The 27,828-nt window shown below is 41.5% G+C and overlaps 1 protein-coding gene across 1 annotated transcript in view; it reads left to right on the plus strand.

Moving 5' to 3' along the window:
• Positions 1 to 3,211: 3,211 nt before the first annotated feature.
• LOC123740241 (extensin-like) overlaps positions 3,212 to 27,828 on the plus strand; it is a 44,273-nt gene continuing 19,656 nt past the window's right edge. Inside the window, exons 1-2 of the mRNA XM_045714033.1 lie at positions 3,212 to 3,219; positions 3,314 to 3,933. Of these exons, the coding sequence (XP_045569989.1) occupies positions 3,212 to 3,219; positions 3,314 to 3,933 (628 nt within the window). The remainder of the gene's footprint in view (positions 3,220 to 3,313; positions 3,934 to 27,828) is intronic.

Raw genomic sequence — 27,828 nt, forward strand, 5'->3', positions numbered from 1 at the left:
GAGAGATGAGAGGATGCCAGGAGGGATAGTCTGGGGAGCTGAGAGGATGACAGGAGGGAGAGTCTGGAGAGATGAGAGGATGCCAGGAGGGATAGTCTGGGGAGCTGAGAGGAAGCAAGTGAGTTGCATTGGCATCCTTCACCCACACACACACACACACACACACACACACACACACACACACACACACACACACACACTCCTGCCACAACCACCAATGTACACACACACACACATGCATAAACACACACACTGCCTCCCTGCCACAACCACCAATATTACACAAGTTTTAAACTAGTCCATTTTTTCCCTGTCTGTTGGCAGCTTGGTGTTTTTGTTCAGTTGAATTCCTCTGTAAGGATCCAATCTTGGCCCGGAGGACGGGGACCATCCTGTTATACAGGTTGGGTTTGTGTTGGGGCTGTGGCTGTGGCCAGATCAAATCAGCTAAGCAAACACACACGCACGCACGCATGAGCAGACACACACAAACACACACCATGTCTGTCCGTCCCTCCACAACCACCAATGTTAGGGTTAGAGTTGGGGTTAGAGTTAGGGTTAGAGTTGGGGTTGGGGTTAGAGTTAGGGTTTGGGTTGGGGTTGGGGTTAGAGTTAGGGTTGGGGTTGGGGGTTAGGGCTGGGGTTGGGGGTTAGTGTTGGGGTTAGTGTTGGTGTTAGGGTTAGGGGTTAGTGTTGGGGTTAGTGTTGGGGTTAGGGTTGGGGTTAGGGTTGGGGTTAAGGGTTAGGGGTTAGGGTTGGGGTTGGGGTCAGGCGTTAGCGTTGGGGTTAAAGTTGGGGTTGGGGTTGGGGTTAGCGTTGGGGTTAGAGTTAGGGTTGGGGTTAGGGTTAGGGTTGGGATTAGCGTTAGGGGTTAGGGTTAGGGCTGGGGTTAGGGTTTGGGGTTAAGGGTTGTGGTTGTGGTTAGGGTTGGGGTTAGAGTTGGGGTAAGGTTTGGGGTTGGGGTTAAGGTCAGAGTTGGGGTTGGGGTTAGAGTTGGGGTTAGGCTTGGGGTTAGGGTCAGAGTTGGGGTTGGGGTTGGGGTTAGGGTCAGAGTTGGGGTTGGGGGTTAGTGTTGGGGTTAGTGTTGGTGTTAGGGTTAAGGGTTAGGGGTTAGGGGTTAGTGTTGGGGTTAGTGTTGGGGTTAGGGTTGGGGTTAAGGGTTAGGGGTTAGGGTTGGGGTTAGGGGTTAGGGTTGGGGTTAGGGTCAGGCGTTAGCGTTGGGGTTAAGGGTTAGCGTTGGGGTTATGGGTTAGGGGTTAGCGTTGGGGTTAGTGTTGGGGATAGGGGTTAGGGTTGGGGTTAGGGGTTAGCGTTGGGGTTAGTGTTGGGGTTGGGATTAGGGGTTAGGGGTTAGTGTTGGGGTTAGTGTTGGGGTTAGGGTTGGGGCTAAGGGTTAGGGGTTAGCGTTGGGGTTAGTGTTGGGGCTAAGGGTTAGGGGTTAGTAAGGGGGTTAGTGTTGGGGTCAGGTGTAGCGTTGGGGTTAGTGTTGGGGTTAGGGTTGGGGTTAAGGGTTAGGGGTTAGCGTTGGGGTTAGTGTTGGGGATAGGGGTTAGGGGTTAGGGGTTAGTGTTGGGTTAGTGTTGGGGTTAGGGCTGGGGTTAAGGGTTGGGGGTTAGGGTTGTGGTTGGGGTTAGAGTTAGGGTTGGGGTTAGAGTTGGGGTAAGGGTTGGGGTTAGGGTCAGAGTTGGGGTTGGGGTTAGAGTTGGGGTTGGGGTTAGAGTTAGGGTTGGGGTTAGGGTTGGGGTTAGGGTTGGAGTTAAGGGTTAGGGCTGGGGTTGGGTTTAGGGGTTAGGGGTTAGTGTTTGGGTTAGGGTTAGAGTTAGGGTTGGGGTTAGGGGTTAGTGTTGGGGTTAGTGTTGGTGTTAGGGTTAAGGGTTAGGGGTTAGGGGTTAGTGTTGGGGTTAGGGTTGGGGTTAAGGGTTAGGGGTTAGGGTTGGGGTTGGGGTCAGGCGTTAGCATTGGGGTTAGGGGTTAACGTTGGGGTTAGGGGTTAGCGGTGGGGTTAGTGTTGGGGATAGGGGTTAGGGTTGGGGCTAGGGGTTAGCGTTGGGGTTAGTGTTGGGGTTGGGGTTAGTGTTGGGGTTAGTGTTGGGCATAGGGGTTAGTGTTGGGGTTAGTGTTGGGGTTAGGGTTGGAGGTTAGGGGTTAGGGGTTAGGGTTGGGGTTAGTGTTGGGGTTAGTGTTGGGGATAGGGTTTAGGGTTGGGGTTAGGGGTTAGGGTTGGGGTTAGTGTTGGGGTTAGGGGTTAGTAGTCCAGGGAACAGCGAGAGGACCCCCCCCACCTTGTAGTCCAGGGAACAGCGAGAGGACCCCCCCCACCTTGTAGTCCAGGGAACAGCGAGAGGACCCCCCACCTTGTAGTCCAGGGAGCAGCGAGAGGACCCCCCACCTTGTAGTCCAGGGAACAGCGAGAGGACCCCCCCCACCTTGTAGTCCAGGGAACAGCGAGAGGACCCCCCTCCTGAATCTCCTGTTTTAGTGCTCTCTCTTCTACAAGTGCTCCTTGGTAACATCGCCCCATTCAACTGCACATCATTGTCCATGAACCACTGTGCTTCCGTTTGTGTGTGTGTGTGTGTGTGTGTGTGTGTGTGTGTGTGTGTGTGTGTGTGTGTGTGTGTGTGTGTGTGTGTCCATAAACCACTCTGCTTCCGTGTTTGTGTGTGTGTGTGTGTGTGTGTGTGTGTGTGTGTGTGTGTGTGTGTGTGTGTCCATAAACCACTGTGCTTCCATGTGACCAATGTGTGTTACCTATTAAAGACCTTCTGAACACCGCTGACCAGTACCCTTCTTCTCTCCCTCAGTCCATCTCTCCCTTCCCTCCTTCTCCATCACTGTCTCTCCATCCCCCCTCCCTCCTTCCCTCCTCTCTCTCCCTCCTCTCTCTCCCTCCTTCCCTCCTCTCTTTCCATCCCCCCTCCCTCCTTCCCTCCTCTCTCTCCCTCCTCTCTCTCCCTCCTTCCCTCCTCTCTCTCCCTCCTCTCTCTCCATCCCCCCTCCCTCCTTCCCTCCTCTCTCTCCCTCCTCTCTCTCCATCCCCCTCCCTCTCTCCCTCCTCTCTCTCCCTCCTTCCCTCCTCTCTCTCCCTCCTCTCTCTCCATCCCCCCTCCCTCTCTCCCTCCTCTCTCTCCATCCCCCTCCCTCCCTGCCTCCTCTCTCTCCGTCCACCCCTCCCTTCCTCCCTCCTTCCCCTCCTTCATCCAGGGTCATGGTGAGGTCAAACAGAAAAGGAAAAGGGAGAAAAAGGTGCTTCCTGATTCCACACCGTCCAGACCCACACGCACCGTCCAGACCCACACGCACCGTCCAGACCCACACGCACCGTCCAGACCCACACGCACCGTCCAGACCCACACGCACCGTCCAGACCCACACGCACCGTCCAGACCCACACGGGCACCGTCCAGACCCACACGCGCCGTCCAGACCCACACGCGCGCCGTCCAGACCCACACGCGCCGTCCAGACCCACACGCGCCGTCCGGACCCACACGCGCCGTCCAGACCCACACGCGCGCCGTCCAGACCCACACGCGCCGTCCAGACCCACACGCGCCGCCGACCCACGCGCCGTCCAGACCCACACGCGCGCCGTCCAGACCCACACGCGCGCCGTCCAGACCCACACGCGCGCCGTCCAGACCCACACGCGCCGTCCAGACCCACACGCGCCGTCCAGACCCACACGCGCACCGTCCAGACCCACACGCGCACCGTCCAGACCCACACGCGCACCGTCCAGACCACCGCGCCAGACCCACACGCGCACCGTCCAGACCCACACGCGCACCGTCCAGACCCACACGCGCACCGTCCAGACCCACACGCGCACCGTCCAGACCCACACGCGCACCGTCCAGACCCACACGCACCGTCCAGACCCACACGCACCGTCCAGACCCACACGCACCGTCCAGACCCACACGCACCGTCCAGACCCACACACACCGTCCAGACCCACACACACCGTCCAGACCCACACACACCGTCCAGACCCACACACACCGTCCAGACCCACACACACACACACACCGTCCAGACCCACACACACCGTCCAGACCCACACACACACACACACCGTCCAGACCCACATACACCGTCCAGACCCACACACACCGTCCAGACCCACACACACACACCGTCCAGACCCACACACACCGTCCAGACCCACACACACCGTCCAGACCCACACACACACACACCCTCCAGACCCACACACACCCTCCAGACCCCACACACACACACACACACACACACACACACACACACACACACACACACACACACACACACACACACACACACCCTCCAGACCCACACACACACACACACACCCGACCAGACCCCCGCCCCACACACACACACACACACACACACACACACACACACACACACACACACACACACACACACACACACACACACACACACCATCCAGACCCACACGCAGACACACACACACAGAAACCCACACACACACACATCGATCAGACCCACACGCAGACACACACACACAGACACACACACACACACACACATCGACCAGACACACACACAGACACACACACACAGACACACACACACCGACCAGACCCACATGCAGACACACCCACACACACACACACACACACACACACACTGTCCTGTGAGATACCTCACAACTGGGAACAGAATGTGTTGAACAGTGTTGTTGAATCACAGATCAACCAACAACAGATGAAGTGTTGAATCACAGATCAACCAACAACAGATGAAGTGTTGAATCACAGATCAACCAACAACAGATGAAGCGTTGAATCACAGATCAACCAACAACAGATGAAGTGTTGTTGAATCACAGATCAACCAACAACAGATGAAGTGTTGTTGAATCACAGATCAACCAACAACAGATGAAGTGTTGAATCACAGATCAACCAACAACAGATGAAGTGTTGAATCACAGATCAACCAACAACAGATGAAGTGTTGAATCACAGATCAACCAACAACAGATGAAGTGTTGAATCACAGATCAACCAACAACAGATGAAGTGTTGAATCACAGATCAACCAACAACAGATGAAGTGTTGTTGAATCACAGATCAACCAACAACAGATGAAGTGTTGTTGAATCACAGATCAACCAACAACAGATGAAGTGTTGAATCACAGATCAACCAACAACAGATGAAGTGTTGAATCACAGATCAACCAACAACAGATGAAGTGTTGAATCACAGATCAACCAACAACAGATGAAGTGTTGAATCACAGATCAACCAACAACAGATGAAGTGTTGAATCACAGATCAACCAACAACAGATGAAGTGTTGAATCACAGATCAACCAACAACAGATGAAGTGTTGAATCACAGATCAACCAACAACAGATGAAGTGTTGAAGAATCACAGATCAACCAACAACAGATGAAGTGTTGAAGAATCACAGATCAACCAACAACAGATGAAGTGTTGTTGAATCACAGATCAACCAACAACAGATGAAGTGTTGTTGAATCACAGATCAACCAACAACAGATGAAGTGTTGAATCACAGATCAACCAACAACAGATGAAGTGTTGAATCACAGATCAACCAACAACAGATGAAGTGTTGAATCACAGATCAACCAACAACAGATGAAGTGTTGTTGAATCACAGATCAACCAACAACAGATGAAGTGTTGTTGAATCACAGATCAACCAACAACAGATGAAGTGTTGTTGAATCACAGATCAACCAACAACAGATGAAGTGTTGAATCACAGATCAACCAACAACAGATGAAGTGTTGAATCACAGATCAACCAACAACAGATGAAGTGTTGTTGAATCACAGATCAACCAACAACAGATGAAGTGTTGAATCACAGATCAACCAACAACAGATGAAGTGTTGAATCACAGATCAACCAACAACAGATGAAGTGTTGTTGAATCACAGATCAACCAACAACAGATGAAGTGTTGAATCACAGATCAACCAACAACAGATGAAGTGTTGAATCACAGATCAACCAACAACAGATGAAGTGTTGAATCACAGATCAACCAACAACAGATGAAGTGTTGAATCACAGATCAACCAACAACAGATGAAGTGTTGAATCACAGATCAACCAACAACAGATGAAGTGTTGAATCACAGATCAACCAACAACAGATGAAGTGTTGTTGAATCACAGATCAACCAACAACAGATGAAGTGTTGTTGAATCACAGATCAACCAACAACAGATGAAGTGTTGAATCACAGATCAACCAACAACAGATGAAGTGTTGAATCACAGATCAACCAACAACAGATGAAGTGTTGAATCACAGATCAACCAACAACAGATGAAGTGTTGAATCACAGATCAACCAACAACAGATGAAGTGTTGAATCACAGATCAACCAACAACAGATGAAGTGTTGGAATCACAGATCAACCAACAACAGATGAAGTGTTGGAATCACAGATCAACCAACAACAGATGAAGTGTGTTGAATCACAGATCAACCAACAACAGATGAAGTGTGTTGAATCACAGATCAACCAACAACAGATGAAGTGTTGTTGAATCACAGATCAACCAACAACAGATGAAGGTGTTGAATCACAGATCAACCAACAACAGATGAAGTGTTGAATCACAGATCAACCAACAACAGATGAAGTGTTGAATCACAGATCAACCAACAACAGATGAAGTGTTGTTGAATCACAGATCAACCAACAACAGATGAAGTGTTGTTGAATCACAGATCAACCAACAACAGATGAAGTGTTGTTGAATCACAGATCAACCAACAACAGATGAAGTGTTGAATCACAGATCAACCAACAACAGATGAAGTGTTGAATCACAGATCAACCAACAACAGATGAAGTGTTGTTGAATCACAGATCAACCAACAACAGATGAAGTGTGTTGAATCACAGATCAACCAACAACAGATGAAGTGTTGTTGAATCACAGATCAACCAACAACAGATGAAGTGTTGAATCACAGATCAACCAACAACAGATGAAGTGTTGAATCACAGATCAACCAACAACAGATGAAGTGTTGTTGAATCACAGATCAACCAACAACAGATGAAGTGTTGAATCACAGATCAACCAACAACAGATGAAGTGTGTTGAATCACAGATCAACCAACAACAGATGAAGTGTTGAATCACAGATCAACCAACAACAGATGAAGTGTTGAATCACAGATCAACCAACAACAGATGAAGTGTTGAATCACAGATCAACCAACAACAGATGAAGTGTTGAATCACAGATCAACCAACAACAGATGAAGTGTTGTTGAATCACAGATCAACCAACAACAGATGAAGTGTTGTTGAATCACAGATCAACCAACAACAGATGAAGTGTTGAATCACAGATCAACCAACAACAGATGAAGTGTTGAATCACAGATCAACCAACAACAGATGAAGTGTTGAATCACAGATCAACCAACAACAGATGAAGTGTTGTGAGTGAATCACAGATCAACCAACAACAGATGAAGTGTTGAATCACAGATCAACCAACAACAGATGAAGTGTGTTGAATCACAGATCAACCAACAACAGATGAAGTGTTGAATCACAGATCAACCAACAACAGATGAAGGTGTTGAATCACAGATCAACCAACAACAGATGAAGTGTTGAATCACAGATCAACCAACAACAGATGAAGTGTTGAATCACAGATCAACCAACAACAGATGAAGTGTGTTGAATCACAGATCAACCAACAACAGATGAAGTGTGTTGAATCACAGATCAACCAACAACAGATGAAGTGTTGAATCACAGATCAACCAACAACAGATGAAGGTGTTGAATCACAGATCAACCAACAACAGATGAAGTGTTGTTGAATCACAGATCAACCAACAACAGATGAAGTGTTGAATCACAGATCAACCAACAACAGATGAAGTGTTGAATCACAGATCAACCAACAACAGATGAAGTGTTGAATCACAGATCAACCAACAACAGATGAAGTGTTGAATCACAGATCAACCAACAACAGATGAAGTGTTGAATCACAGATCAACCAACAACAGATGAAGTTGTTGAATCACAGATCAACCAACAACAGATGAAGTGTTGTTGAATCACAGATCAACCAACAACAGATGAAGTGTTGAATCACAGATCAACCAACAACAGATGAAGTGTTGAATCACAGATCAACCAACAACAGATGAAGTGTTGAATCACAGATCAACCAACAACAGATGAAGTGTTGAATCACAGATCAACCAACAACAGATGAAGTGTTGTTGAATCACAGATCAACCAACAACAGATGAAGTGTTGAATCACAGATCAACCAACAACAGATGAAGTGTTGAATCACAGATCAACCAACAACAGATGAAGTGTTGAATCACAGATCAACCAACAACAGATGAAGTGTTGAATCACAGATCAACCAACAACAGATGAAGTGTTGAATCACAGATCAACCAACAACAGATGAAGTGTTGAATCACAGATCAACCAACAACAGATGAAGTGTTGAATCACAGATCAACCAACAACAGATGAAGTGTTGAATCACAGATCAACCAACAACAGATGAAGTGTTGAAGAATCACAGATCAACCAACAACAGATGAAGTGTTGAATCACAGATCAACCAACAACAGATGAAGTGTTGTTGAATCACAGATCAACCAACAACAGATGAAGTGTTGTTGAATCACAGATCAACCAACAACAGATGAAGTGTTGAATCACAGATCAACCAACAACAGATGAAGTGTTGAATCACAGATCAACCAACAACAGATGAAGTGTTGAATCACAGATCAACCAACAACAGATGAAGTGTTGAATCGCAGATCAACCAACAACAGATGAAGTGTTGTTGAATCACAGATCAACCAACAACAGATGAAGTGTTGTTGAATCACAGATCAACCAACAACAGATGAAGTGTTGTTGAATCACAGATCAACCAACAACAGATGAAGTGTTGAATCACAGATCAACCAACAACAGATGAAGTGTTGAATCACAGATCAACCAACAACAGATGAAGTGTTGTTGAATCACAGATCAACCAACAACAGATGAAGTGTTGAATCACAGATCAACCAACAACAGATGAAGTGTTGTTGAATCACAGATCAACCAACAACAGATGAAGTGTTGAATCACAGATCAACCAACAACAGATGAAGTGTTGAATCACAGATCAACCAACAACAGATGAAGTGTTGAATCACAGATCAACCAACAACAGATGAAGTGTTGAATCACAGATCAACCAACAACAGATGAAGTGTTGAATCACAGATCAACCAACAACAGATGAAGTGTTGAATCACAGATCAACCAACAACAGATGAAGTGTTGAATCACAGATCAACCAACAACAGATGAAGTGTTGAATCACAGATCAACCAACAACAGATGAAGTGTTGAATCACAGATCAACCAACAACAGATGAAGTGTTGTTGAATCACAGATCAACCAACAACAGATGAAGTGTTGTTGAATCACAGATCAACCAACAACAGATGAAGTGTTGTTGAATCACAGATCAACCAACAACAGATGAAGTGTTGAATCACAGATCAACCAACAACAGATGAAGTGTTGAATCACAGATCAACCAACAACAGATGAAGTGTTGAATCACAGATCAACCAACAACAGATGAAGTGTGTTGAATCACAGATCAACCAACAACAGATGAAGTGTTGTTGAATCACAGATCAACCAACAACAGATGAAGTGTTGAATCACAGATCAACCAACAACAGATGAAGTGTTGTTGAATCACAGATCAACCAACAACAGATGAAGTGTGTTGAATCACAGATCAACCAACAACAGATGAAGTGTGTTGAATCACAGATCAACCAACAACAGATGAAGTGTTGAATCACAGATCAACCAACAACAGATGAAGTGTTGAATCACAGATCAACCAACAACAGATGAAGTGTTGAATCACAGATCAACCAACAACAGATGAAGTGTTGTTGAATCACAGATCAACCAACAACAGATGAAGTGTGTTGAATCACAGATCAACCAACAACAGATGAAGTGTTGAATCACAGATCAACCAACAACAGATGAAGTGTTGAATCACAGATCAACCAACAACAGATGAAGTGTTGAATCACAGATCAACAACAACAGATGAAGTGTTGAATCACAGATCAACCAACAACAGATGAAGTGTTGAATCACAGATCAACCAACAACAGATGAAGTGTTGAATCACAGATCAACCAACAACAGATGAAGTGTTGAATCACAGATCAACCAACAACAGATGAAGTGTGTTGAATCACAGATCAACCAACAACAGATGAAGTGTTGAATCACAGATCAACCAACAACAGATGAAGTGTTGAATCTGACAGATCAACCAACAACAGATGAAGTGTTGAATCACAGATCAACCAACAACAGATGAAGTGTGTTGAATCACAGATCAACCAACAACAGATGAAGTGTTGTTGAATCACAGATCAACCAACAACAGATGAAGTGTTGTTGAATCACAGATCAACCAACAACAGATGAAGTGTTGAATCACAGATCAACCAACAACAGATGAAGTGTTGAATCACAGATCAACCAACAACAGATGAAGTGTTGTTGAATCACAGATCAACCAACAACAGATGAAGTGTTGAATCACAGATCAACCAACAACAGATGAAGTGTTGTTGAATCACAGATCAACCAACAACAGATGAAGGTGTTGAATCACAGATCAACCAACAACAGATGAAGTGTTGAATCACAGATCAACCAACAACAGATGAAGTGTTGTTGAATCACAGATCAACCAACAACAGATGAAGTGTTGAATCACAGATCAACCAACAACAGATGAAGTGTGTTGAATCACAGATCAACCAACAACAGATGAAGTGTTGAATCACAGATCAACCAACAACAGATGAAGTGTTGAATCACAGATCAACCAACAACAGATGAAGTGTTGAATCACAGATCAACCAACAACAGATGAAGTGTTGAATCACAGATCAACCAACAACAGATGAAGTGTTGTTGAATCACAGATCAACCAACAACAGATGAAGTGTGTTGAATCACAGATCAACCAACAACAGATGAAGTGTTGTTGAATCACAGATCAACCAACAACAGATGAAGTGTTGAATCACAGATCAACCAACAACAGATGAAGTGTGTTGAATCACAGATCAACCAACAACAGATGAAGTGTTGTTGAATCACAGATCAACCAACAACAGATGAAGTGTTGAATCACAGATCAACCAACAACAGATGAAGTGTTGTTGAATCACAGATCAACCAACAACAGATGAAGTGTTGAATCACAGATCAACCAACAACAGATGAAGTGTTGTAATCACAGATCAACCAACAACAGATGAAGTGTTGAATCACAGATCAACCAACAACAGATGAAGTGTTGAATCACAGATCAACCAACAACAGATGAAGTGTTGAATCACAGATCAACCAACAACAGATGAAGTGTTGAATCACAGATCAACCAACAACAGATGAAGGTGTTGAATCACAGATCAACCAACAACAGATGAAGTGTTGAATCACAGATCAACCAACAACAGATGAAGTGTTGTTGAATCACAGATCAACCAACAACAGATGAAGTGTTGTTGAATCACAGATCAACCAACAACAGATGAAGTGTTGAATCACAGATCAACCAACAACAGATGAAGTGTTGAATCACAGATCAACCAACAACAGATGAAGTGTTGAATCACAGATCAACCAACAACAGATGAAGGTGTTGAATCACAGATCAACCAACAACAGATGAAGTGTTGAATCACAGATCAACCAACAACAGATGAAGTGTTGAATCACAGATCAACCAACAACAGATGAAGTGTTTGAATCACAGATCAACCAACAACAGATGAAGTGTTGAATCACAGATCAACCAACAACAGATGAAGTGTTGTTGAATCACAGATCAACCAACAACAGATGAAGTGTTGTTGAATCACAGATCAACCAACAACAGATGAAGTGTTGAATCACAGATCAACCAACAACAGATGAAGTGTTGAATCACAGATCAACCAACAACAGATGAAGTGTGTTGAATCACAGATCAACCAACAACAGATGAAGTGTTGAATCACAGATCAACCAACAACAGATGAAGTGTTGAATCACAGATCAACCAACAACAGATGAAGTGTTGAATCACAGATCAACCAACAACAGATGAAGTGTTGAATCACAGATCAACCAACAACAGATGAAGTGTTGAAGAATCACAGATCAACCAACAACAGATGAAGTGTTGAATCACAGATCAACCAACAACAGATGAAGTGTTGTTGAATCACAGATCAACCAACAACAGATGAAGTGTTGTTGAATCACAGATCAACCAACAACAGATGAAGTGTTGTTGAATCACAGATCAACCAACAACAGATGAAGTGTTGAATCACAGATCAACCAACAACAGATGAAGTGTTGAATCACAGATCAACCAACAACAGATGAAGTGTTGAATCACAGATCAACCAACAACAGATGAAGTGTTGTTGAATCACAGATCAACCAACAACAGATGAAGTGTTGTTGAATCACAGATCAACCAACAACAGATGAAGTGTTGTTGAATCACAGATCAACCAACAACAGATGAAGTGTGTTGAATCACAGATCAACCAACAACAGATGAAGTGTTGTTGAATCACAGATCAACCAACAACAGATGAAGTGTGTTGAATCACAGATCAACCAACAACAGATGAAGTGTTGAATCACAGATCAACCAACAACAGATGAAGTGTTGTTGAATCACAGATCAACCAACAACAGATGAAGTGTTGAATCACAGATCAACCAACAACAGATGAAGTGTTGAATCACAGATCAACCAACAACAGATGAAGTGTTGAATCACAGATCAACCAACAACAGATGAAGTGTTGAATCACAGATCAACCAACAACAGATGAAGTGTTGAATCACAGATCAACCAACAACAGATGAAGTGTTGAATCACAGATCAACCAACAACAGATGAAGTGTTGTTGAATCACAGATCAACCAACAACAGATGAAGTGTGTTGAATCACAGATCAACCAACAACAGATGAAGTGTGTTGAATCACAGATCAACCAACAACAGATGAAGTGTGTTGAATCACAGATCAACCAACAACAGATGAAGTGTTGAATCACAGATCAACCAACAACAGATGAAGTGTTGAATCACAGATCAACCAACAACAGATGAAGTGTTGAATCACAGATCAACCAACAACAGATGAAGTGTTGAATCACAGATCAACCAACAACAGATGAAGTGTTGAATCACAGATCAACCAACAACAGATGAAGGTGTTGAATCACAGATCAACCAACAACAGATGAAGTGTTGTTGAATCACAGATCAACCAACAACAGATGAAGTGTTGTTGAATCACAGATCAACCAACAACAGATGAAGTGTTGAATCACAGATCAACCAACAACAGATGAAGTGTGTTGAATCACAGATCAACCAACAACAGATGAAGTGTTGAATCACAGATCAACCAACAACAGATGAAGTGTTGAATCACAGATCAACCAACAACAGATGAAGTGTTGTTGAATCACAGATCAACCAACAACAGATGAAGTGTGTTGAATCACAGATCAACCAACAACAGATGAAGGTGTTGAATCACAGATCAACCAACAACAGATGAAGTGTGTTGAATCACAGATCAACCAACAACAGATGAAGTGTTGAATCACAGATCAACCAACAACAGATGAAGTGTGTTGAATCACAGATCAACCAACAACAGATGAAGTGTTGAATCACAGATCAACCAACAACAGATGAAGTGTGTTGAATCACAGATCAACCAACAACAGATGAAGTGTTGAATCACAGATCAACCAACAACAGATGAAGTGTTGAATCACAGATCAACCAACAACAGATGAAGGTGTTGAATCACAGATCAACCAACAACAGATGAAGGTGTTGAATCACAGATCAACCAACAACAGATGAAGTGTTGAATCACAGATCAACCAACAACAGATGAAGTGTTGAATCACAGATCAACCAACAACAGATGAAGTGTTGAATCACAGATCAACCAACAACAGATGAAGTGTTGAATCACAGATCAACCAACAACAGATGAAGTGTTGAATCACAGATCAACCAACAACAGATGAAGGTGTTGAATCACAGATCAACCAACAACAGATGAAGTGTTGAATCACAGATCAACCAACAACAGATGAAGTGTTGAATCACAGATCAACCAACAACAGATGAAGTGTTGAATCACAGATCAACCAACAACAGATGAAGTGTTGAATCACAGATCAACCAACAACAGATGAAGTGTTGTTGAATCACAGATCAACCAACAACAGATGAAGTGTTGAATCACAGATCAACCAACAACAGATGAAGTGTTGAATCACAGATCAACCAACAACAGATGAAGTGTTGAATCACAGATCAACCAACAACAGATGAAGTGTTGTTGAATCACAGATCAACCAACAACAGATGAAGTGTTGAATCACAGATCAACCAACAACAGATGAAGTGTTGAATCACAGATCAACCAACAACAGATGAAGTGTTGAATCACAGATCAACCAACAACAGATGAAGTGTGTTGAATCACAGATCAACCAACAACAGATGAAGTGTTGAATCACAGATCAACCAACAACAGATGAAGTGTGTTGAATCACAGATCAACCAACAACAGATGAAGTTGTTGAATCACAGATCAACCAACAACAGATGAAGTGTTGAATCACAGATCAACCAACAACAGATGAAGTGTGTTGAATCACAGATCAACCAACAACAGATGAAGTGTGTTGAATCACAGATCAACCAACAACAGATGAAGTGTGTTGAATCACAGATCAACCAACAACAGATGAAGTGTTGAATCACAGATCAACCAACAACAGATGAAGTGTTGAATCACAGATCAACCAACAACAGATGAAGTGTTGAATCACAGATCAACCAACAACAGATGAAGTGTTGAATCACAGATCAACCAACAACAGATGAAGTGTTGAATCACAGATCAACCAACAACAGATGAAGTGTTGAATCACAGATCAACCAACAACAGATGAAGTGTTGAATCACAGATCAACCAACAACAGATGAAGTGTTGGAATCACAGATCAACCAACAACAGATGAAGTGTTGAATCACAGATCAACCAACAACAGATGAAGTGTTGTTGAATCACAGATCAACCAACAACAGATGAAGTGTTGAATCACAGATCAACCAACAACAGATGAAGTGTTGAATCACAGATCAACCAACAACAGATGAAGTGTGTTGAATCACAGATCAACCAACAACAGATGAAGTGTTGAATCACAGATCAACCAACAACAGATGAAGTGTGTTGAATCACAGATCAACCAACAACAGATGAAGTGTTGAATCACAGATCAACCAACAACAGATGAAGTGTTGTTGAATCACAGATCAACCAACAACAGATGAAGTGTTGTTGAATCACAGATCAACCAACAACAGATGAAGTGTTGAATCACAGATCAACCAACAACAGATGAAGTGTGTTGAATCACAGATCAACCAACAACAGATGAAGTGTGTTGAATCACAGATCAACCAACAACAGATGAAGTGTTGAATCACAGATCAACCAACAACAGATGAAGTGTTGTTGAATCACAGATCAACCAACAACAGATGAAGTGTTGAATCACAGATCAACCAACAACAGATGAAGTGTTGAATCACAGATCAACCAACAACAGATGAAGTGTTGAATCACAGATCAACCAACAACAGATGAAGTGTTGAATCACAGATCAACCAACAACAGATGAAGTGTTGAATCACAGATCAACCAACAACAGATGAAGTGTTGAATCACAGATCAACCAACAACAGATGAAGTGTTGAATCACAGATCAACCAACAACAGATGAAGTGTTGAATCACAGATCAACCAACAACAGATGAAGTGTGTTGAATCACAGATCAACCAACAACAGATGAAGTGTGTTGAATCACAGATCAACCAACAACAGATGAAGTGTTGAATCACAGATCAACCAACAACAGATGAAGTGTTGAATCACAGATCAACCAACAACAGATGAAGTGTTGAATCACAGATCAACCAACAACAGATGAAGTGTTGAATCACAGATCAACCAACAACAGATGAAGTGTTGAATCACAGATCAACCAACAACAGATGAAGTGTTGAATCACAGATCAACCAACAACAGATGAAGTGTTGAATCACAGATCAACCAACAACAGATGAAGTGTTGAATCACAGATCAACCAACAACAGATGAAGTGTTGAATCACAGATCAACCAACAACAGATGAAGTGTGTTGAATCACAGATCAACCAACAACAGATGAAGTGTTGAATCACAGATCAACCAACAACAGATGAAGTGTTGAATCACAGATCAACCAACAACAGATGAAGTGTTGTTGAATCACAGATCAACCAACAACAGATGAAGTGTTGAATCACAGATCAACCAACAACAGATGAAGGTGTTGAATCACAGATCAACCAACAACAGATGAAGTGTGTTGAATCACAGATCAACCAACAACAGATGAAGTGTTGAATCACAGATCAACCAACAACAGATGAAGTGTTGAATCACAGATCAACCAACAACAGATGAAGTGTGTTGAATCACAGATCAACCAACAACAGATGAAGTGTGTTGAATCACAGATCAACCAACAACAGATGAAGTGTGTTGAATCACAGATCAACCAACAACAGATGAAGTGTTGTTGAATCACAGATCAACCAACAACAGATGAAGTGTTGAATCACAGATCAACCAACAACAGATGAAGTGTTGTTGAATCACAGATCAACCAACAACAGATGAAGTGTTGAATCACAGATCAACCAACAACAGATGAAGTGTTGAATCACAGATCAACCAACAACAGATGAAGTGTTGTTGAATCACAGATCAACCAACAACAGATGAAGTGTTGAATCACAGATCAACCAACAACAGATGAAGTGTGTTGAATCACAGATCAACCAACAACAGATGAAGTGTTGGATCACAGATCAACCAACAACAGATGAAGTGTTGAATCACAGATCAACCAACAACAGATGAAGGTGTTGAATCACAGATCAACCAACAACAGATGAAGTGTTGAATCACAGATCAACCAACAACAGATGAAGTGTTGAATCACAGATCAACCAACAACAGATGAAGTGTTGAATCACAGATCAACCAACAACAGATGAAGTGTTGAATCACAGATCAACCAACAACAGATGAAGTGTTGAATCACAGATCAACCAACAACAGATGAAGTGTTGGAATCACAGATCAACCAACAACAGATGAAGTGTTGAATCACAGATCAACCAACAACAGATGAAGTGTGTTGAATCACAGATCAACCAACAACAGATGAAGTGTGTTGAATCACAGATCAACCAACAACAGATGAAGTGTGTTGAATCACAGATCAACCAACAACAGATGAAGTGTTGTTGAATCACAGATCAACCAACAACAGATGAAGTGTTGAATCACAGATCAACCAACAACAGATGAAGTGTTGAATCACAGATCAACCAACAACAGATGAAGTGTTGAATCACAGATCAACCAACAACAGATGAAGTGTTGAATCACAGATCAACCAACAACAGATGAAGTGTGTTGAATCACAGATCAACCAACAACAGATGAAGTGTTGTTGAATCACAGATCAACCAACAACAGATGAAGTGTGTTGAATCACAGATCAATGAAGAAACCAACAACAGATGAAGTGTTGTTGAATCACAGATCAACCAACAACAGATGAAGTGTGTTGAATCACAGATCAACCAACAACAGATGAAGTGTGTTGAATCACAGATCAACCAACAACAGATGAAGTGTTGAATCACAGATCAACCAACAACAGATGAAGTGTTGAATCACAGATCAACCAACAACAGATGAAGTGTTGAATCACAGATCAACCAACAACAGATGAAGTGTTGAATCACAGATCAACCAACAACAGATGAAGTGTTGAATCACAGATCAACCAACAACAGATGAAGTTGTTGAATCACAGATCAACCAACAACAGATGAAGTGTTGAATCACAGATCAACCAACAACAGATGAAGTGTTGTTGAATCACAGATCAACCAACAACAGATGAAGTGTTGTTGAATCACAGATCAACCAACAACAGATGAAGTGTTGAATCACAGATCAACCAACAACAGATGAAGTGTTGAATCACAGATCAACCAACAACAGATGAAGTGTTGAATCACAGATCAACCAACAACAGATGAAGTGTTGAATCACAGATCAACCAACAACAGATGAAGTGTTGTTGAATCACAGATCAACCAACAACAGATGAAGTGTTGTTGAATCACAGATCAACCAACAACAGATGAAGTGTTGAATCACAGATCAACCAACAACAGATGAAGTGTTGAATCACAGATCAACCAACAACAGATGAAGTGTTGTTGAATCACAGATCAACCAACAACAGATGAAGTGTGTTGAATCACAGATCAACCAACAACAGATGAAGTGTTGTTGAATCACAGATCAACCAACAACAGATGAAGTGTGTTGAATCACAGATCAACCAACAACAGATGAAGTGTTGAATCACAGATCAACCAACAACAGATGAAGTGTTGTTGAATCACAGATCAACCAACAACAGATGAAGTGTTGAATCACAGATCAACCAACAACAGATGAAGTGTTGAATCACAGATCAACCAACAACAGATGAAGTGTTGAATCACAGATCAACCAACAACAGATGAAGTGTTGAATCACAGATCAACCAACAACAGATGAAGTGTTGAATCACAGATCAACCAACAACAGATGAAGTGTTGGATCACAGATCAACCAACAACAGATGAAGTGTTGAATCACAGATCAACCAACAACAGATGAAGTGTTGAATCACAGATCAACCAACAACAGATGAAGTGTTGAATCACAGATCAACCAACAACAGATGAAGTGTTGAATCACAGATCAACCAACAACAGATGAAGTGTTGTTGAATCACAGATCAACCAACAACAGATGAAGTGTTGAATCACAGATCAACCAACAACAGATGAAGTGTTGAATCACAGATCAACCAACAACAGATGAAGTGTTGGATCACAGATCAACCAACAACAGATGAAGTGTTGAATCACAGATCAACCAACAACAGATGAAGTGTTGTTGAATCACAGATCAACCAACAACAGATGAAGTGTTGAATCACAGATCAACCAACAACAGATGAAGTGTTGTTGAATCACAGATCAACCAACAACAGATGAAGTGTTGAAGAATCACAGATCAACCAACAACAGATGAAGTGTTGAATCACAGATCAACCAACAACAGATGAAGTGTTGAATCACAGATCAACCAACAACAGATGAAGTGTTGAATCACAGATCAACCAACAACAGATGAAGTGTTGGATCACAGATCAACCAACAACAGATGAAGTGTTGTTGAATCACAGATCAACCAACAACAGATGAAGTGTGTTGAATCACAGATCAACCAACAACAGATGAAGTGTTGGATCACAGATCAACCAACAACAGATGAAGTGTTGGAATCACAGATCAACCAACAACAGATGAAGTGTTGAATCACAGATCAACCAACAACAGATGAAGTGTTGTTGAATCACAGATCAACCAACAACAGATGAAGTGTTGAATCACAGATCAACCAACAACAGATGAAGTGTTGAATCACAGATCAACCAACAACAGATGAAGTGTTGAATCACAGATCAACCAACAACAGATGAAGTGTTGAATCACAGATCAACCAACAACAGATGAAGTGTTGAATCACAGATCAACCAACAACAGATGAAGTGTTGTTAAATCACAGATCAACCAACAACAGATGAAGTGTTGAATCACAGATCAACCAACAACAGATGAAGTGTTGAATCACAGATCAACCAACAACAGATGAAGTGTTGAATCACAGATCAACCAACAACAGATGAAGTGTTGAATCACAGATCAACCAACAACAGATGAAGTGTTGAATCACAGATCAACCAACAACAGATGAAGTGTTGAATCACAGATCAACCAACAACAGATGAAGTGTTGTTGAATCACAGATCAACCAACAACAGATGAAGTGTTGTTGAATCACAGATCAACCAACAACAGATGAAGTGTTGTTGAATCACAGATCAACCAACAACAGATGAAGTGTTGAATCACAGATCAACCAACAACAGATGAAGTGTTGAATCACAGATCAACCAACAACAGATGAAGTGTTGAATCACAGATCAACCAACAACAGATGAAGTGTTGAATCACAGATCAACCAACAACAGATGAAGTGTTGAATCACAGATCAACCAACAACAGATGAAGTGTTGAATCACAGATCAACCAACAACAGATGAAGTGTTGAATCACAGATCAACCAACAACAGATGAAGTGTTGTTGAATCACAGATCAACCAACAACAGATGAAGTGTGTTGAATCACAGATCAACCAACAACAGATGAAGTGTTGAATCACAGATCAACCAACAACAGATGAAGTGTTGAATCACAGATCAACCAACAACAGATGAAGTGTTGTTGAATCACAGATCAACCAACAACAGATGAAGTGTTGAATCACAGATCAACCAACAACAGATGAAGTGTTGAATCACAGATCAACCAACAACAGATGAAGTGTTGAATCACAGATCAACCAACAACAGATGAAGTGTTGTTGAATCACAGATCAACCAACAACAGATGAAGTGTTGAATCACAGATCAACCAACAACAGATGAAGTGTTGAATCACAGATCAACCAACAACAGATGAAGGTGTTGAATCACAGATCAACCAACAACAGATGAAGTGTTGAATCACAGATCAACCAACAACAGATGAAGTGTTGTTGAATCACAGATCAACCAACAACAGATGAAGTGTTGAATCACAGATCAACCAACAACAGATGAAGTGTGTTGAATCACAGATCAACCAACAACAGATGAAGTGTTGAATCACAGATCAACCAACAACAGATGAAGTGTTGAATCACAGATCAACCAACAACAGATGAAGTGTTGAATCACAGATCAACCAACAACAGATGAAGTGTTGAGAATCACAGATCAACCAACAACAGATGAAGTGTTGAATCACAGATCAACCAACAACAGATGAAGTGTTGTTGAATCACAGATCAACCAACAACAGATGAAGTGTGTTGAATCACAGATCAACCAACAACAGATGAAGTGTTGAATCACAGATCAACCAACAACAGATGAAGTGTTGAATCACAGATCAACCAACAACAGATGAAGTGTTGAATCACAGATCAACCAACAACAGATGAAGTGTTGAATCACAGATCAACCAACAACAGATGAAGTGTTGAATCACAGATCAACCAACAACAGATGAAGTGTTGAATCACAGATCAACCAACAACAGATGAAGTGTTGTTGAATCACAGATCAACCAACAACAGATGAAGTGTTGTTGAATCACAGATCAACCAACAACAGATGAAGTGTTGGAATCACAGATCAACCAACAACAGATGAAGTGTTGAATCACAGATCAACCAACAACAGATGAAGTGTTGAATCACAGATCAACCAACAACAGATGAAGTGTTGAATCACAGATCAACCAACAACAGATGAAGTGTTGAATCACAGATCAACCAACAACAGATGAAGTGTTGAATCACAGATCAACCAACAACAGATGAAGTGTTGAATCACAGATCAACCAACAACAGATGAAGTGTTGAATCACAGATCAACCAACAACAGATGAAGTGTTGAAGAATCACAGATCAACCAACAACAGATGAAGTGTTGAATCACAGATCAACCAACAACAGATTAAGTGTTGTTGAATCACAGATCAACCAACAACAGATGAAGTGTTGTTGAATCACAGATCAACCAACAACAGATGAAGTGTTGAATCACAGATCAACCAACAACAGATGAAGTGTTGAATCACAGATCAACCAACAACAGATGAAGTGTTGAATCACAGATCAACCAACAACAGATGAAGTGTTGAATCACAGATCAACCAACAACAGATGAAGTGTTGTTGAATCACAGATCAACCAACAACAGATGAAGTGTTGTTGAATCACAGATCAACCAACAACAGATGAAGTGTTGTTGAATCACAGATCAACCAACAACAGATGAAGTGTTGAATCACAGATCAACCAACAACAGATGAAGTGTTGAATCACAGATCAACCAACAACAGATGAAGTGTTGTTGAATCACAGATCAACCAACAACAGATGAAGTGTTGAATCACAGATCAACCAACAACAGATGAAGTGTTGTTGAATCACAGATCAACCAACAACAGATGAAGTGTTGAATCACAGATCAACCAACAACAGATGAAGTGTTGAATCACAGATCAACCAACAACAGATGAAGTGTTGTTAAATCACAGATCAACCAACAACAGATGAAGTGTTGAATCACAGATCAACCAACAACAGATGAAGTGTTGAATCACAGATCAACCAACAACAGATGAAGTGTTGAATCACAGATCAACCAACAACAGATGAAGTGTTGAATCACAGATCAACCAACAACAGATGAAGTGTTGAATCACAGATCAACCAACAACAGATGAAGTGTTGAATCACAGATCAACCAACAACAGATGAAGTGTTGTTGAATCACAGATCAACCAACAACAGATGAAGTGTTGTTGAATCACAGATCAACCAACAACAGATGAAGGTGTTGAATCACAGATCAACCAACAACAGATGAAGTGTTGAATCACAGATCAACCAACAACAGATGAAGTGTTGAATCACAGATCAACCAACAACAGATGAAGTGTGTTGAATCACAGATCAACCAACAACAGATGAAGTGTTGAATCACAGATCAACCAACAACAGATGAAGTGTTGTTGAATCACAGATCAACCAACAACAGATGAAGTGTTGAATCACAGATCAACCAACAACAGATGAAGTGTTGAATCACAGATCAACCAACAACAGATGAAGTGTTGAATCACAGATCAACCAACAACAGATGAAGTGTTGAATCACAGATCAACCAACAACAGATGAAGTGTTGAATCACAGATCAACCAACAACAGATGAAGTGTTGAATCACAGATCAACCAACAACAGATGAAGTGTTGAATCACAGATCAACCAACAACAGATGAAGTGTTGAATCACAGATCAACCAACAACAGATGAAGTGTTGTTGAATCACAGATCAACCAACAACAGATGAAGTGTTGTTGAATCACAGATCAACCAACAACAGATGAAGTGTTGAATCACAGATCAACCAACAACAGATGAAGTGTTGAATCACAGATCAACCAACAACAGATGAAGTGTTGAATCACAGATCAACCAACAACAGATGAAGTGTTGAATCACAGATCAACCAACAACAGATGAAGTGTTGAATCACAGATCAACCAACAACAGATGAAGTGTTGAATCACAGATCAACCAACAACAGATGAAGTGTTGAATCACAGATCAACCAACAACAGATGAAGTGTTGAATCACAGATCAACCAACAACAGATGAAGTGTTGTTGAATCACAGATCAACCAACAACAGATGAAGTGTTGTTGAATCACAGATCAACCAACAACAGATGAAGTGTTGAATCACAGATCAACCAACAACAGATGAAGTGTTGAATCACAGATCAACCAACAACAGATGAAGTGTTGTTGAATCACAGATCAACCAACAACAGATGAAGTGTTGAATCACAGATCAACCAACAACAGATGAAGTGTTGAATCACAGATCAACCAACAACAGATGAAGTGTTGAATCACAGATCAACCAACAACAGATGAAGTGTTGAATCACAGATCAACCAACAACAGATGAAGTGTTGAAGAATCACAGATCAACCAACAACAGATGAAGTGTTGAATCACAGATCAACCAACAACAGATGAAGTGTTGTTGAATCACAGATCAACCAACAACAGATGAAGTGTTGTTGAATCACAGATCAACCAACAACAGATGAAGTGTTGTTGAATCACAGATCAACCAACAACAGATGAAGTGTTGAATCACAGATCAACCAACAACAGATGAAGTGTTGAATCACAGATCAACCAACAACAGATGAAGTGTTGAATCACAGATCAACCAACAACAGATGAAGTGTTGTTGAATCACAGATCAACCAACAACAGATGAAGTGTTGTTGAATCACAGATCAACCAACAACAGATGAAGTGTTGTTGAATCACAGATCAACCAACAACAGATGAAGTGTTGAATCACAGATCAACCAACAACAGATGAAGTGTGTTGAATCACAGATCAACCAACAACAGATGAAGTGTTGAATCACAGATCAACCAACAACAGATGAAGTGTTGAATCACAGATCAACCAACAACAGATGAAGTGTGTTGAATCACAGATCAACCAACAACAGATGAAGTGTTGGAATCACAGATCAACCAACAACAGATGAAGTGTTGAATCACAGATCAACCAACAACAGATGAAGTGTTGAATCACAGATCAACCAACAACAGATGAAGTGTTGAATCACAGATCAACCAACAACAGATGAAGTGTTGAATCACAGATCAACCAACAACAGATGAAGTGTTGAATCACAGATCAACCAACAACAGATGAAGTGTTGTTGAATCACAGATCAACCAACAACAGATGAAGTGTTGTTGAATCACAGATCAACCAACAACAGATGAAGTGTTGTTGAATCACAGATCAACCAACAACAGATGAAGTGTTGAATCACAGATCAACCAACAACAGATGAAGTGTTGAATCACAGATCAACCAACAACAGATGAAGTGTTGAATCACAGATCAACCAACAACAGATGAAGTGTTGAATCACAGATCAACCAACAACAGATGAAGTGTTGAATCACAGATCAACCAACAACAGATGAAGTGTTGAATCACAGATCAACCAACAACAGATGAAGTGTTGAATCACAGATCAACCAACAACAGATGAAGTGTTGAATCACAGATCAACCAACAACAGATGAAGTGTTGAATCACAGATCAACCAACAACAGATGAAGTGTTGTTGAATCACAGATCAACCAACAACAGATGAAGTGTGTTGAATCACAGATCAACCAACAACAGATGAAGTGTTGAATCACAGATCAACCAACAACAGATGAAGTGTTGAATCACAGATCAACCAACAACAGATGAAGTGTTGAATCACAGATCAACCAACAACAGATGAAGTGTTGAATCACAGATCAACCAACAACAGATGAAGTGTTGTTGAATCACAGATCAACCAACAACAGATGAAGTGTTGTTGAATCACAGATCAACCAACAACAGATGAAGTGTTGTTGAATCACAGATCAACCAACAACAGATGAAGTGTTGAATCACAGATCAACCAACAACAGATGAAGTGTGTTGAATCACAGATCAACCAACAACAGATGAAGTGTGTTGAATCACAGATCAACCAACAACAGATGAAGTGTTGTTGAATCACAGATCAACCAACAACAGATGAAGTGTTGTTGAATCACAGATCAACCAACAACAGATGAAGTGTTGAATCACAGATCAACCAACAACAGATGAAGTGTTGTTGAATCACAGATCAACCAACAACAGATGAAGTGTTGAATCACAGATCAACCAACAACAGATGAAGTGTTGAATCACAGATCAACCAACAACAGATGAAGTGTTGAATCACAGATCAACCAACAACAGATGAAGTGTTGAATCACAGATCAACCAACAACAGATGAAGTGTTGAATCACAGATCAACCAACAACAGATGAAGTGTTGAATCACAGATCAACCAACAACAGATGAAGTGTTGAATCACAGATCAACCAACAACAGATGAAGTGTTGTTGAATCACAGATCAACCAACAACAGATGAAGTTGTTGAATCACAGATCAACCAACAACAGATGAAGTGTTGAATCACAGATCAACCAACAACAGATGAAGTGTTGAATCACAGATCAACCAACAACAGATGAAGTGTTGAATCACAGATCAACCAACAACAGATGAAGTGTTGAATCACAGATCAACCAACAACAGATGAAGTGTTGAATCACAGATCAACCAACAACAGATGAAGTGTTGAATCACAGATCAACCAACAACAGATGAAGTGTTGAATCACAGATCAACCAACAACAGATGAAGTGTGTTGAATCACAGATCAACCAACAACAGATGAAGTGTGTTGAATCACAGATCAACCAACAACAGATGAAGTGTTGAATCACAGATCAACCAACAACAGATGAAGTGTGTTGAATCACAGATCAACCAACAACAGATGAAGTGTTGTTGAATCACAGATCAACCAACAACAGATGAAGTGTTGAATCACAGATCAACCAACAACAGATGAAGTGTTGAATCACAGATCAACCAACAACAGATGAAGTGTTGTTGAATCACAGATCAACCAACAACAGATGAAGTGTTGAATCACAGATCAACCAACAACAGATGAAGTGTTGAATCACAGATCAACCAACAACAGATGAAGTGTTGAATCACAGATCAACCAACAACAGATGAAGTGTTGAATCACAGATCAACCAACAACAGATGAAGTGTTGAATCACAGATCAACCAACAACAGATGAAGTGTTGAATCACAGATCAACCAACAACAGATGAAGTGTTGAATCACAGATCAACCAACAACAGATGAAGTGTTGTTGAATCACAGATCAACCAACAACAGATGAAGTGTTGTTGAATCACAGATCAACCAACAACAGATGAAGTGTTGAATCACAGATCAACCAACAACAGATGAAGTGTTGAATCACAGATCAACCAACAACAGATGAAGTGTTGAATCACAGATCAACCAACAACAGATGAAGTGTTGAATCACAGATCAACCAACAACAGATGAAGTGTTGAATCACAGATCAACCAACAACAGATGAAGTGTTGAATCACAGATCAACCAACAACAGATGAAGTGTTGAATCACAGATCAACCAACAACAGATGAAGTGTTGAATCACAGATCAACCAACAACAGATGAAGTGTTGAAGAATCACAGATCAACCAACAACAGATGAAGTGTTGAATCACAGATCAACCAACAACAGATGAAGTGTTGTTGAATCACAGATCAACCAACAACAGATGAAGTGTTGTTGAATCACAGATCAACCAACAACAGATGAATTGTTGAATCACAGATCAACCAACAACAGATGAAGTGTTGAATCACAGATCAACCAACAACAGATGAAGTGTTGAATCACAGATCAACCAACAACAGATGAAGTGTTGAATCACAGATCAACCAACAACAGATGAAGTGTTGTTGAATCACAGATCAACCAACAACAGATGAAGTGTTGTTGAATCACAGATCAACCAACAACAGATGAAGTGTTGTTGAATCACAGATCAACCAACAACAGATGAAGTGTTGAATCACAGATCAACCAACAACAGATGAAGTGTTGAATCACAGATCAACCAACAACAGATGAAGTGTTGTTGAATCACAGATCAACCAACAACAGATGAAGTGTTGAATCACAGATCAACCAACAACAGATGAAGTGTTGTTGAATCACAGATCAACCAACAACAGATGAAGTGTTGAATCACAGATCAACCAACAACAGATGAAGTGTTGTTGAATCACAGATCAACCAACAACAGATGAAGTGTTGAATCACAGATCAACCAACAACAGATGAAGTGTTGAATCACAGATCAACCAACAACAGAT

This window comes from Salmo salar, unplaced genomic scaffold (assembly GCF_905237065.1).
Source record: "Salmo salar unplaced genomic scaffold, Ssal_v3.1, whole genome shotgun sequence".
NCBI lineage: Eukaryota > Metazoa > Chordata > Actinopteri > Salmoniformes > Salmonidae > Salmo > Salmo salar.